This window comes from Mastomys coucha, unplaced genomic scaffold (genome assembly GCF_008632895.1).
Source record: "Mastomys coucha isolate ucsf_1 unplaced genomic scaffold, UCSF_Mcou_1 pScaffold15, whole genome shotgun sequence".
Taxonomy (NCBI): Eukaryota; Metazoa; Chordata; class Mammalia; order Rodentia; family Muridae; genus Mastomys; species Mastomys coucha.
In genome coordinates, this window is record NW_022196897.1 from 136,268,987 (window position 1) to 136,283,924 (window position 14,938).

General features: G+C 42.9%; 1 protein-coding gene across 1 annotated transcript in view; it reads right to left on the reverse strand.

Annotated features, from left to right (window-relative positions):
- The window catches only part of Apmap (adipocyte plasma membrane associated protein), a 24,845-nt gene extending 10,782 nt beyond the window's left edge, over nucleotides 1-14,063 (reverse strand). Inside the window, exons 1-2 of the mRNA XM_031372199.1 lie at nucleotides 13,892-14,063; nucleotides 4,879-4,995 (exon numbers count right to left, since the gene is read on the reverse strand). Of these exons, the coding sequence (XP_031228059.1) occupies nucleotides 4,879-4,995; nucleotides 13,892-13,983 (209 nt within the window). The 5' untranslated portion in view covers nucleotides 13,984-14,063. The remainder of the gene's footprint in view (nucleotides 1-4,878; nucleotides 4,996-13,891) is intronic.
- Nucleotides 14,064-14,938: the final 875 nt, after the last annotated feature.

The window sequence follows — 14,938 nt, forward strand, 5'->3', positions numbered from 1 at the left end:
TTTCTCTATGTAGCCCCGGCTGTCCTGGTACTCACTCTGTAGACCAGGCTGGCCTCGAATTCAGAAATCTACCTGCCTCTGTCTCCCAAGTGCTGGGATTAAAGATGTGCGCCACCACTGCCCGGCTAGAGACATGATTGCACCTTCCTCCCAAGTCCTCTACTGTCACTCTGCCCTGGCCAGTATCTTCTCTCCTCTGTTTCTTGATCCCTACAGTCTATTCTCAATCAAGTACCCCACTTTACATCACAGCATCTGTCCACTGATGTAAACGCACCATCTCACTCAGAACCAAATCCTTGGAGTAACTTCTTATGCTGCCCAGTCTGGCCCTGCACTGCCCAGTCTAATCCTGTTACCTCTTCTTTTTTGTTGTTTCTTCTGCTCCCCATTCCAGCCCCCACCCCTTGTAAGGCCTTGGGTACCAGGCATTTTTGGTCTTCAACATTAAGTCTCTCATAAGCTCCTCTTTCCTCTTTGGTAAAGCCTACTAAGCACCCAAGTTAAAATCTGAAACCTCCCTGGGCCTGGGCCTGCACTTGCTCTAATCTTCCCATTGCACTTATCACCATCTCACAGACTTTTGGATTTGTTTCTCTGGTATGTTTACTGTTCCTGCTTCCCTCTGCTATATCCCAAGAACATGGCCAACAGGCAGTTCCCAATGCACACTGTTAAGGAGGAGGAAGAGAACTATTTCTCAACCTCCTCACAACCTTGCCATTCAGTTTCCTGGCCTGCTCATGAGTGGACGAGAAGCAAGGGGACTGGGGGCTAGTTGAGAACCTGGGGGATAAAAAGCTCTCTATTATACCTACCTGTCAGTTCATGACAATGCACTTTACCCTCTGGTGCCACTTCTGAGTCAGCACCACACTTGAATTAAATTCTCTCTCTTACCCTCTGCCCTGGCTCTCAGTTGTGGCATTCTACCAGCTGTAAGGTTAAACCCTTTCAGTTTAACCAGCAAACTTCAGATGGCAGCCTGCCTGCCTTGGCCAAAGAATTTAGTTCTGACTCTGGCAAGCCCAACCACCAAGCTAAGTGGGCAAAGCAAACCATGTTTGAGCACAAAGCCAATACCAGAGACACTCAACCGTCTGCACCTTGGTTTAAATCTTCCACTCAGGAAGTTCTCAAGAAGTACTAATGTGCTTTTTCCTGACCACAGGCAACCTGAGGAAAATCTCAGCAGGAAGGTAACTAGAAAATGTAGAGCCAGGGATAAGTGGCTCATGCCCATCACCCCAGCACTCAGGGGGATATTGTCACAAGCTTGAGGCCAACCTGGGCTACAAAAAGAGACCATGTCTCAAGGGGTGGAGGAAACAAAGAACAGGGACAGTCAGACTTGGATGCAAATGGAAAGAGCAGGCAAGAAGGGCCTCATGGTAGTAGTTGGCAGCAGAGGACGGCCACCAAAAAGGCCAAATCAGACAATGTCTGGGCCCTTACCTGGCTAGTCAGGTACTCAGAGTTAAAGCCAAGGACACTCATTCACCCTTGCTAACTCTGTAGCTGTTACTGATTATGTCAAGTTATTTATCTTTTTGTTGTTGTTGTAGTTTTTCAGCAAGGATCATGTTTTGTTCTTTCTTCCACAATCAAGCTTACTAAATCCCTTTGATAGCACTGTCAAATCTAAGTGTGCTGAGTTTGTCTCCCTAAATGTCCACATCCAGGACATTATCCTGTAGCATGCCATCTTAACAGATCTTTGCTCAGCAGCTTCCAATCCAGTTTACCTCTCATAGGGCCTAGAAAACCAATTAAGTTTCCACTAAAAAACAAAAGACTGTTTTCCACGGAAGGATATGGGTGTTTCTAGGCATTTTAAATGTATACTTAGCAATTAGAGTCAAATTGAAGATTTAAAAGATAGCAATGTTTTGGAGAATAGGTTTTGTTGCTACTATTTTAAAGACCATCAGGAGAATGAACTCCACCAGCACTCGAGACTAGAACAGTGTTTCAGAAGTACACTGGCTGGCTTTTCTGCTCCTCTACCAACCACATTTTGCTACCAGGATGAAACTCAAAACTCAAAGGGTCAAAAATAAAACAAAGAGTAGGCTCCAGGAGTAAGCAAAGCTATCAGAAGCTAAGAGAAGCTAGTGTCCAGCCACACTGACATCCCAGCACTCAGGAGGCTGAGGCAGAAGGCTAGGCTGCGGTACTAAGTGGGATCTTGTCAAAGAAAGAAAAGAAGCAAGAATGGGAGAGAGGGAGGAAAGGAGCCAGAGAGGAAGGGAGGGAGAGAGGAAGGGAGAACAGGTTGGGGAAGGCTGAGAGAATCAACATTACAAGAAGCATATAAAATTAAACCCAAGTAGGACCTCCACTTACAGGAGAAGAAGAAAAGCCATGTCCCCCACACACTCTGAGCTCCTATAAGTGGGAGAATAACCTGAGTGGCCTAAAACCACTCTAAGACAGGTATGGAAAACTTTCTCTAACTCACAGATGTCCCCCAATGCCTCACTTCTCTGCAGCTGACATCACTAAGGTCATGCTGGCTTTTCTGCTCCTCTACCAACCACATATGACCACACGGACAGCCCTATCATTCTACTCACATCTCACCACGTTGTCAAACGTATTCTCAAAGACTCTTTCATTAAGAAGTCAAATATGCAGTTCAACATACTCCTCTTTCACAAGGGAAAAGGAAGGTGGCTTTGAAAAGCAGGCCTTTGTCCTCCTGCTCCCTCCGCAGTAATATCAGCCACACAATCACCCAGTCTAAAGAGCTGCAGCTCTGTCCTGCCATCTTCCACATGGCCTCTCTGACTGCTCAGACTTCTAATAGCCGCACAATCACCCCGTCTAAAGAGCTGCAGCTCTGTCCTGCCACCTTCCACATGGCCTCTCTGACTGCTCAGAGACTTCTAACTGTGCTCTGAGCTCTCTCTAGTAACCTGGAGGACACTTCCAAACAGAAACACAGTCACACTTACTAGCCCCACCACACACATGGTTAATAATGGTGACAGAGGTTAGGAGAAGATGGCAGCTCTACCTTCCTCCCATGTGTGTGACACAGTACCATTTGTCACACGTGCTCTAGGCAGAGCCTTTTTGCTGTTTATTAACATTTTTCTTCATCTTACTTCTCTGTGAATTTTGAGTTCTCAGCCAATCTACTCCTTTTGCTCTGTGTTTAGGGGCCCATTCTCCTAATTTCTGAGTGTACCAGTCCCAAGTCTGAGCTCATAGACACTCTCAGCTGCATCTGAACCTCTTGCCTCATCAGGCTCCTCTTGTACAATGTCAAATCCTCACTTAGTTGTTTTTCCATTTGCCATGGCCGCACACCCCTTTTGAGCTAAGCTCATCACTATGCTTCCTACACACAAACTGGCCTTTCCTGAGATCAAAGGATTTCAGTCAACTCCAAAATCACATCTTTACTTGCTGCTTGCTACTCTCTTTGACAAGGCTAGAACCAACCAGGCTTCGGACCTGCAGCTATACACACTGTTCACTCCACTGTCTTATTCAAGAAGGCCTAGATCAGTTCAGCTAGGAGTAGACTGAGACATCTTTCTACAGGTTAAGAAGGACCTATGAGAAGACAACCAGACTGTCCTCAGATAGGAAGTGTGAAAGAAGGAGTACCCACTGGCAAAAGATAACCAGCCCCTCAAACTGACAAAGCTAGCATTTCTTCTGGATCATACAATACAAGCTAATCTCATTTCCACAGCAGTACACACCTTTATTTGTAGTCAGTCATTATTCTGGCTTTGATTTTTACAGTGCTGGGATCAAATCAAGGGTCTTTGCACTTGGCTAGGCAAGTACTCTATCCATATTTCACCGCCCCCAACACACACACACACACACACACACACACACACACACACACCATTTGGTAATTCTAAGTCTAACAAACAAGGTGATTCTTGCCCACATGTCTACCTAGCATTAGAAATGTGTCCTCCCTCATCTCTGAAGTCTGGTGGACCTGTATCTTAGCTGCCGAACATGTTCCTAGTGAATTGAATCCAATATAAAATCTTAATTTTTATATACAAAACACCAATACTTTATTCAGTTGTGTATATTACCTTCGCTTCATAGTTAAAGTTCTTGTATAAAGTCCTTAAAGTTTTATATGAAGTACTGACTCACCTAAAATAAACTTCAGATGGTTTCACTCCCATTAGTTCTCCGAGGAGAACCAAGGCTCTTTTGGCATGATGATTTGAAGTTTTGCTACTACAGAATCTATGTGAATTCCTTATGTGAGTTTGACAAATTTATTCAACCAAATAGAAGAACTAGGATTTCCTTTGATTTCTAGAGGTAGGTGCTGCAAAATGATTGGGAAAACAGAGGCTCGGGGAGCTGAGAGAGCTCCTTCATGAAAATCTCAACCTACCTTCCCTTTTCTCCAGGCCAAACCACACAGCTCTTCTATAACCAGCCCAAGTTCAATATCAGCAAACACCAATAAGAGCCTGACTCTGCCCTGCCAATCACAAACATGACTACATGTTAAGGGGTTTTCTTTTCAAATTACAATAGACTGATTCCTCACAGTCCTTCACTGGTGAATTACAACTTAACAGAATTACATAATTACTAATTACAAATCTTAAAAACTAGTTACTTACAAAAGCTTCATAAAGTGATTTAAATCACCATAGGGTGCTTCTGCTACTTCAAATGAACTATGGTCAGTTATTTCAATCTCTTAAGCTTCTCTTAGTCTGATTTTCATAGCTGGTTTCTATCACAATGTCAGGGACAATTTCACACATACTGAGTTATAGCTAATTCAACATGAAACTCAAGTGCTAAAGAAATAGAGCTCTCCTACTCGTAACCAATTCCCAACCCACACTGATTCTCCCAAGACTGCTGGGCACTTACCTGAAACTCTGAGGATCTATGGGGGATTCCAACAGCATCATGGCTCCAAGTAGGGGAATGGCAAGGGACACAGCCAGCATCGAGAAGGTCATTCTGAAAACTCTGCCACTGAAGGAACTGCCGGAGATAAAACAGAGTGACAATCAGCACTGCCACACACACTGACAAGCCTGGCTGCTCTGGAGGCCCGCTCTGAAGCACAACCGCTCACCTAGTTCCTCTGCTCACCCAGTTTCCCCACTGCAAGGTCACTAGCTTTGTGGTTCATAGTTAAACTTTAGCAGTTTGGCAATCTTGGCAGACATGACTATATCTTTGTGTAAACTCTTACAGCTATGTAAAATACTCTGGTCAGTTATAGTCCAGATGTTCTTTCTTCTAGCAGAACTTTAAAGGAAAAACTCACAGAACTAATGAATACAAAGTGTAATAGAAGAGCCAGGCACAGCTCACAAACCTGCAGCCCAGCACTTACAAGTCTGAAGAAGGAGGATTATAAGTTTAAGATCAGCCAGGACTACCTGCCAAGATTCTGCCTCAGAAAAGGCTTGCAACAACGAGACAGACATATTCACCTACTTGTACAGAGAAGGTAAGCAGACAGGTGGGGATGAACTGAGGTTTTCATGAAGGAAACAGAAGCCCTGCCAACTCTGAGGCCCTAATTTCCAAAGCATTGTGCACTTCCCCATTTCAAGAATCGGAGGAAATCCTTCTACCTTTGGTGGAATTTGGTAGGTATTCCTGGAGAATTCAAATGGATTCAGCAGTTAAAATTACAAAAGGCCGGGCTGTAAAGATGGCTTCAGGTTAAGAGCTCTGGCTGCTCTCCCAGAGATCCTGAGTTCAATTCCCAGCAACTACATGGTGGCTCACAACCATCTGTAATGGGATCGGATGCTCTCTTCTGGTGTGTCTGAAGACAGCTAGAGTGTACTCACATACATAGGATAAATAAATCTTTAAAAAAACAAACAAACAAAATTCCAAAAGGCTTTACCAATCTAACTACTACCTCTGGAATCCGAGTAGCTTTCAGACAAATGACAGCAGAGACTAGAACACCTCACATATTCTTATCTGGTTAAAATAAAAAAGTGATGACCATTAGTCTCTTGCTAAACCTCATAGAATCATTTCTCTTTACATAAATGACACTGGAATTTTTACTAAATACTTGACATTAAGATTAACTTAAAGGGACTGGTAATACAGTGGATAAAGGCTCTTATTGCCAAGGCTGATAACCTGAGTTCAATCCCCAGAACTCAAATGGTCAAAAACCTACATGTACACTGTGTCATGGATACCTACACACTTACACTCATGCACTAATACATACAAATACACACATACGTAAATAATTTTTTTCAAAAAAAAAAAAGGTTAACTTGAGCAAATTTTAAAAAGCTAATATCATGAACTTATGAAAATTTTCCTATCTAAAAAATTTAAATATACACTTACAAAAATGAGGAGTCATATTTAACAGAACAGATCTGAGGGAAGGGTTTGGGGAAGAGTTTTAGTTCTAACAGGCAATGCCCATTGCCAAAACTGGAAGAACACCAGAAAAGCAGAAAGGAGTCTAGGCCTGCTGTCACCATTAGCAATAGTAGAGAGTGGAAAATGTCTGGACCCAGAGCCCTTGTTATAAAACACTACAAAAGGTCATAGTGCTACTATGTATCTTCAAGTATTACAGTAATGGAACCACACAACATAGATTTTTAGTAATGAACCTCCCTCTTCAACTTGCAACTTGAAAACGTTAACCCAGAATCCTTCATTCAGCTGCCACTTGTCCAGTAATTCTGCCTAGATCTCTTGGTTCAGTGTCAGCCTGCAGACCCCATGTTGGTCTTTTTCACCACTGGCAGCCCCTCCAGGGCTTAGAGGAATGGACAGGCCACACTCTGAGGGCTGGGCCTGATGCTATTTCTCTGAAGTCTTCCATAGGTGTCAGTCATAGAGCCAGCTCCATCACCAACCCAGAGTTAGATGTGCTCTAGTGTGGAAGTAACTAGTGTGTAAAACCGGTTCTCATAGCAGGGAGCATGATCTTTATGTCTGGTCAGACTGCCTGTGTCTGCCTTTCAGTTCTGCGGAAAGCTGCCAGAACTCTGGTGAACTATATTGCTGGTTTACCTCTTTTAAAATAACACCAGGCATCAAGGAGCCTCTATGAAAAAGAAAGGACTTCATTTACTTGGCATAAGGTTTTTCAGGATCATTCATGTATTTGTGACATGTCAATATTATTCCTTTTACTAGTACAAAACTATCCCTACCGTGTGTGTGTGTGTGTGTGTGTGTGTGTGTGTATACACCCAAATATGTTCATCTACTTATCTACTTACATCTCTGTGTAAATGGAAATTGTTTCTTCCATATCGTGTAACTTTGACATTACTTAATAGGTAAAAAGTGTCTGAATGGGATAATGAAAGTAGCCAACCAACACTACAAACACTATAAATCTACTGACTTTCACACATTAAAATTGTAACTGTGTGTTATGAGAATTACATCTCAATTTCCCCCCAAAAATACATATATATAAATTTATACAGTGGTAAATTGTTATAAAACTCTATCATTTCATAAAACAAAAAACACTAAATTGGAGATTTTAAGTAAATTCTATGATTTGTTTCCACTAAAGAAAAAAGAAATTCAAAGTCAACCTTCTATGCAAACTGCCACACCAAAGTCTGGGACTGCAGTTTTTTTGTTTGTTTGTTTGTTTGTTTGTTTAAATAGTCTAAGCTTTTTACCACAGTAGAAATAAATTGAGAGGTATCCATTCAATAAAGCAAGGCTGGTTACAGTACCAATGACAGAAAGATAGTTTTTAAAAGCAAAAGCAAGAACCCCAAAGAAAGACATATTCAAAGCACCTGGAAAACATTATACAATCCAACCAGGATATCCCTGTCCTTGAAAGGACCCTGATGAAATCAGCCACTTCACCTGAACCAATGGAGGAACATGTTATATAATCCCAGACCTGTAGTTGCTGGTTGTCACTGAACCAAAGCAAGCATGAAAATCTAACCAAAGCACAGTTTTCGTTTTTCATTGCCCAACAAAACAAATTATCCTAATCTGCCTCAGACCCACAAAAACGTCCCTTTATCACACTGTTCCTCACATAAGAAGAGGGTGTTGGGAATAGAACTCAAAAGCCTTGCACATGCTAAGCATGCCCTGTCCCATTAAGCTACATTCCCAGCCCCCATACCTTATATTTTAAAACTCTTTACTTGGTAATCTGATTCAAAGTGTGACACACTACTTGAGTCACTGTCCCTTCATATCATGGTAAAAGGTTCGATTGTGTCCAAAATAAGTCCAGCCATGATTCAATACAATAGCTGGAAAGTAGCCAGAATTCCAAAGATGGCTTGTAACGGATGTCCCACATTTCCCATCTTGTCATGATCTGAGCAAGCACCTTTTTTCTTTCTGTGGTCTTAGTGAGGGAACCTGGGGGCCTCTTACATGTTAGGCCAACACCGCCACTGAGTGATATCCCTGAACCCTTACAGGATTTCCTGGGACCTAGTACTATTAATACCTTACAGTTAATAGGATCAAAGCTAAAGAAAATTTAGAAGACTCCCTGTTGGGTGCTCCAAACTTAACTTCCTCCATCGAGACAACCTTCATAGCTTTTGTTTGGATGCTTGTTTGCTTGCTTGCTTGGTTTTGGTTTGGTTTAGTTTGGTTTTGGTTTGATTTTTTTTGAGTCAGGGTTTCTTCATTATGTAACCCTGGCTGTCCTGGAACACAATAGACCAGGCTGGCCTCCAATGCACAGAGATATACCTGCCTCTGCCTCCCAAACGCTGGGATTTAAAGACATGAGCCACATTAATGAGCATATTCCCAGCTTTAAACAATGCCTAGAGATTCTGATCTATGGATCCAGAGTGGGCATTTTACCCATCATTTGTTCCTAGTGCACAGACGGACACCATTGATCTTATCCAACTTGTTCTAAGACTTCAGTATTCAACTTCTACTAGTAATTTTAATTTTGCTGGTCAACTTTTTTGTTTGTTTGGTTGTTTGGTTGTTTGGTTGTTTGGTTGGTTTTAGGGTGGTGTTATTTTTGGTTTGGTTTGGTTTTTCTCAAAACAGGGTTTCTCTGTCTAGCCCTGGCTGTCCTGAAACTCACTTTTATAGACCAGACTGGCCTCCAACTCAGAGATCTACCTGCCTCTGCCTCCTGAGTGCTGGGATTAAAAGCATGTGCCCCCACAACATATCTAGTCAAGTTTTATGAAAACTGAGCATGACTTAGCAGAAAATCTCACACGATGACGAAAATAAAGTAGGCACTGGCCAGGTGCAGCCACTGAGCACTTGAGACGGAGAGAGCTTGGCACACAAATGAGGCAAACTGCTTGAACGCTTGAGGCAAACTGCTCGAATGCTTACTCTGCACACACTTATTTGCTCTTAGCTGAGGTTAACTCTTTTGACCTCACTACTGATCCTGAGACTTGACAGTCCACTTCTAAGCCTCTGTATTTTCTCTACGTTGGCTTTCCTCAGACTATGCACCTGCACAATTTAGCTTATATCTTTATCTCTATTTTCATTTACAGAACACCACACACTCCTGCTGGCAACTTATTTTCCAGGTGAGCCCTGAGCAACCAACTTGTTTGTCCAAATTTCTTAAGAGCCTAGAGCAATGCTTGCTCCCTTGAGGACATGGATACCCTACATTGCCTGCTGTCTCTATGGGAAAGGGCAAGTCACAATGATGCAACCTGTTCTGACAACTGTGTCCACAAAAGCCACAACTTACAAAATCCTCTGCCATTTCAACAGCCAAATTTGACGGGTATTCTTCAACTCTCCCTGTATTTGAACACCAGACCACAGGGCCTTCAAGAGCCACAGAGCCTTGAATCAGATAAAAAGACACCAAGAATCCAAGAATGAACTGTGAACTCTGCAGGGAGAAAAAAAAAATCTATTGGCTCCAAATCCATGCAGTAACAAGCAACCAAGGAAGCATGAAGGCCAAAGAGCAACAAGTCTCACCTTTTAAAGAAACTAAACCTCAAATTTGCTCATTTTTCATATTCTTTTCTCCTAGAATCATTTTTATCTAAAAAGAGTAAAACTTCAGTGTTTTAATTGAGCAATTACAGAAAAACAAGTTAAAAGACCCATTTGAAGACACAGGTAGGCAGTGCTGAGATGCAAACACTATAATCATAACTCTCTTATCTCCATCTTAGATTGGAAAATTGAACTTAAACCTCCAGAAACTTATTGAAACACTGAGGTTAAATCTCAATGCATCCTTCACTCCTGAACACTTACATACACTAAAAACTAAAGCACACTTCCTAGACAGAAGGGTGTTTCAAAAGACAGTCTCACAGTGTAAGGATTACTCTTTGAATAAAGTTCCTGAAGCATTTGGGAAACTGGTGTCAAACAGTAACTCTAACAGGCAGTGACATGTTAAAATGCCCCCATCTGTCTCCACACTGACTACAAGGACTCAACAATCAAACCTGTTGTGTGGCTCACTCAGACACTGAGAAGCTTTAACCCCAAAGCTCACTCTCACAGCACAATTCTGAAAGATGCTTCTCAATGGCTGCCCAGCAGCCAGTTCTGTCCTTCATTCACTCTCATCTCATCCTTGAAGTCTGTACCATCATTCAGTCGTTGTTCTCACAGAGACCTCAATAACCTTGTCAAAGTGAATGCTGCTTTTCCTGCGAGTCAGGAAACTTTCCAAAGTATTGCAAAGTGCCCCTTCCACTATTAAAACCAGTTTTCCTTTTATTCTGATAATCAAGGTTTCCACCACTCCATTCTGAGGTGTGTCTAAGATTTTTAACATTGCAACTACCTGTTGTCATCTACAAAATTCACACTCTACTGTGCAATCAATATTTAGGAAGGAAAGAAAGGAGGGAGGGAGGGAGGGAGGGAGGGAAGAAGGGAGGGAGGGAGGGAGAAATCTCAAAATATTTTAAGTCAGTTTAAGATTTTGTGGGGCTGACGAGATAGCTCAGCGGGTAAGAGCACTGACTGCTCTTCCAAAGGTCCTGAGTTCAAATCCCAGCAAACACATGGTGGCTCACAACCACCCATAATGAGATCGGATGCCCTCTTCTGGTGTGTCTGAAGACAGCTACAGTGAATTACGCCGGAGAGAACGGGGCCGGCAGAAGGTCCTGAGTTCAATTCCCAGCAGCCACACACATGGCCATCTGTACAGTTACAGTGTACTCATACACATAAAATAAAATAAAATAAATCTTTAAAAAAAAGATTTTGTGTTAGATTTGCAGGTTTTAGCAAGTCTAAAGTTTATTCTAACACTGTTTGTTTATACTTTTTTCAGATTCCATGCTTTCTTTTTCTTCAGTTTTCTGCACTGAAGATCAAGCCCAGGACCTTGGGTGTACTAGGTAAGTGTCCAATCTCTGAGCTCCCAACTTTCACATCTCTTCACAAAAACTTTCCTGATTCACATTCAACCCTGTACCCTTACAGTAGTCAAGAAGATAACTGGACAAACTATTAGAAATGACAAGAAAAAAATACAGGCGAACTGCTGAAAATGACAAACAGGAATGTTATCACTGTAAGTATAGAAGGATGGGTGGCTATAACTCACTTTAAAAGCAACCATTACAGATCACTAAAGATAAAATAAGAAACATGTTGACAAACAGCAAACATGTTTACAAATGCCAAAGTCAAAACAATTAGCACAAATGTAAGACACTAGGAAAGATCAGATGGAAAGAGAGGGTCTAATTTGTAGTCATTAAAGAAGAAATCCCACAGAGAACCTTAAAATAAAAGATAATATGCCCCTTTGCCTGTGGATCAGAAGTATCATAGAAGCTGTCCTAAATATTAGGCCAATCTATCAAGGGTCCCAGGGTGCCCAGGCTTCAAAACACTTTACTTCTCTGAGTGCCTGGATAGGGCCCTCCCCAGCTCCACCCTTTCCTAGTTTCTGCAGTCAGGTTTGGCCACTCCTTGCTTCTCCATTCTAAAGACTCACCAGCCATTAGCAATTAATTAGCAATATCCACAACAAGCAGAGTGAGCAATTTGTCATAATCTACCCAGATTTAGCAAGGTGAGTCCTAGTTAATGAGACCTCAAGGTAACTTAGGATGGCTTGTCTCCCTAATCAAGAGCCATACTAGTTAGTACCTTCCTGTTCTTTTACCAAACTCCTCTTTCCAAAGTCAAAACATGTTTGTATGTTTATCTTATTATTATTAGTCAAACCTATCATCAGAAGCAAAAACTGTCTCTCATCAAAAACCCCTCATCACACTGCTGGCGATCAAATAAATATTTCTTTTTTTTTTCTTTCAATTATTACATTTATTTCTTTACCCAGAATAAGCACATTACAAACATACATTTGTAACTCTATTTGAATTTTATGTGTATTCTTTCTTTTCTTAAGTGGATATTTTATTTATTTACATTTCAAATGTTATTCCCTTTCCCAGTTTCTCCTCTACAACCCCCCTATTCTATCCACACTTACCCTGCTTCTATGAGGGTGCTCCCCCACACACCCACCCACTTCTGCCTCCCTGCCCTAGCATTCCTCTACACTGGGGCATCAAGCCTTTACAGGACCAAGAGCCTCCTCTCCCATTGATGCCAGATATAGCCCCTTCGGATCCTTCAGTCCTTCCCCTAACTCCTCCATTGGGATCCCTGTACTCAGTTCAGTGGTTGGCTGTGAGCCTCCCCATCTGTATTGTTCAGAATCTGGCAGAGCCTCTCAGGACACAGCTGTATCAGGCTCCTGTCAGCAAGTACTTCTTGGCATTTGCAATAGTGTCTGGGTTTAGTGTCTGCATGTGGGATGGATCCCCACGTGGGGCAGTCTCTGAATGGCCTTTCCTCCAGGCTCTGGTTCACTCTTTGTCCCTGTATTTCTTTTAGACAGTGGAAATTCTAGGTTAAAATTTTGTAGATGGATGGATGGCCCCATCTCTCAACCAGGGGACAATGCCTAACCTCTGGATATGGTCTTCACAGGTTCTCCTTCATATTTGTGGGGTATTTCAGCTATTATCATCCCTGTGGGGTCCTGAGAGACTCATGCTCTCCTGGCATCTTGGACTTTCTGGTTGCTACCCCCTGCTCCCCATCGCTTATATACTGTTCTGTTCAATTTCCTGATCCTCTGTGCATCTCCTCCATCTCATCCCATACCTGATTCTTCCCATTTTCCCCCTCTGCCTCTTTTCTTCCTCCTAAGTCCCTCCCACTGACTACTTCCCTACCAAATAAATATTTCTAATATTTCTATCACATAAGTTAATTCCACAACTTTGAGGCTGATCTAGAAAAATTCAGGTCACCAAGTTGAAAAATGAATTTTAAATGTCTTCTAGTGCAGTTTAAGAAGCATGCTCCATATTTCAGCTAATAGAGTTTTCTGAAATTCTGAAAGACTGGGGCCAAAAAAACTTTAAGGATTTACTGTCAGTAACTACTGTCCCTATTACAAAAACCTGCAAGGCCAAATTCTCAGAAAAACTGCCAACAATGTCAGTCGGTTCTCTACTCCACGCTGAGGAGTACAGACTGCGCGGCGACAGTAGATGCAGGAGGAGAACCTACACAGAAAGGAGACCCAGCATCTTTTCTGACTTCTCTTTTAGGAAAGTGGAAAAAACGGGGAACGCGAAAAGACTCCGCTGAGGGCAGTGGTCAGGTGACTGTCCCAGTAGTATCAGAGGATCCAACAAGGACAGGTCGAAAAGATGCGTGGAACTAAAGAAAGGCAAAAGGCGTTGGCTCCGGCGGCTGGGTGGCAAGAAGGGACAGAAAAGGTCCACACTAGCATGAGGGCGGACAACCAGGTCCACGCAAGGCCACGCCCCGCTGATCTGTCCTGTCAGTCGGAACCGGTCTCCTGGGTCAAAGTGGGGTTAATGAGGAGGGTTCTCCCGGGTGGGATGATCCCAGCCCAGGTCCGGCCTACCTGCCCTCCTTGACCTCCGGGACCTGGCCATCGTCCGTGACGACCTGCGGCCGCAGGGGCCGGCGCTGCCGCAGCCCGTCTGCCTCGCTCATTCTGTCGCCCCTCCACTGACTCCACCGACTCCGCCAGCACTGAACAACGCGGGTTTCAGAACCAACCCCTGGCGCGAGGAAATGACGTAAACTTAGCGCCGGAGCCGCACTTCAGGCTCCGCCCCCTTTTGGAGACTAGCACAGCAGTGCGGCTCCACCCCGCGGCCCTAGCCTGTAGCTGCAGGCGAATGGTGAGGGAGTAGCTCCCTCAGTCAGCCGAGTCCCGACTGCGAGGCTGCCGCGCGGGTCTTCCTGGCGTCCGAGTGCTGGGCCTTGAAGTCTGCAAGTGCCATTGATTTCTTAACGAACTGTGTTCAATGTAGTAATCCCTGCCTGAACTGTTACCTTTTCTGAAATGATTCTTCTAAAGTTCAAAATGTGTCCTTTTGGTTAAGATCAGATGTGTACTGCTAGATGTTCAAATGGTTATACAATAGACATCTGATAAATTTTCTACAGGGAGCTATCTAAAGACAGGCCCAAGTAGAAAAGTCCGCTAATAGCAAAACTTTAGGAATCATGAAGCAAACACCAGATAGTGCTTCCACAGTATTACAGTGGGTCAAGCATACTCCAGGAGGTGAAGTGAGCAGACTGCAGACAAATTCCTCCTCTCTGCAACTATTGGGAGCCACGACTTCAGTAGTAAATTTTAATACAATAGTGACTTTAAAAAGAGAAACGTGGTCTAGTGTAAGCATTTAGCCGGTGGATGTGGGGATTTAGGAATGGGATGTGGGGTTAGGATTGAGAGGAAAAGGTGGGCAGGAGGATTTCAGGCAGCAATAACCAAGTAAGGGCATTGGGAAGATCCCCAGGATAGAAGTGCTGGGTTTTGTACTGCACTTGGGTTTTGTTTTGTTTTGTTAAGCTTTTTTTTTAAGAGTTTTTATTTATTTATTTATTTATTTATTTATTTATTTATTATATGTAAGTACACTGTAGCTGTCTTCAG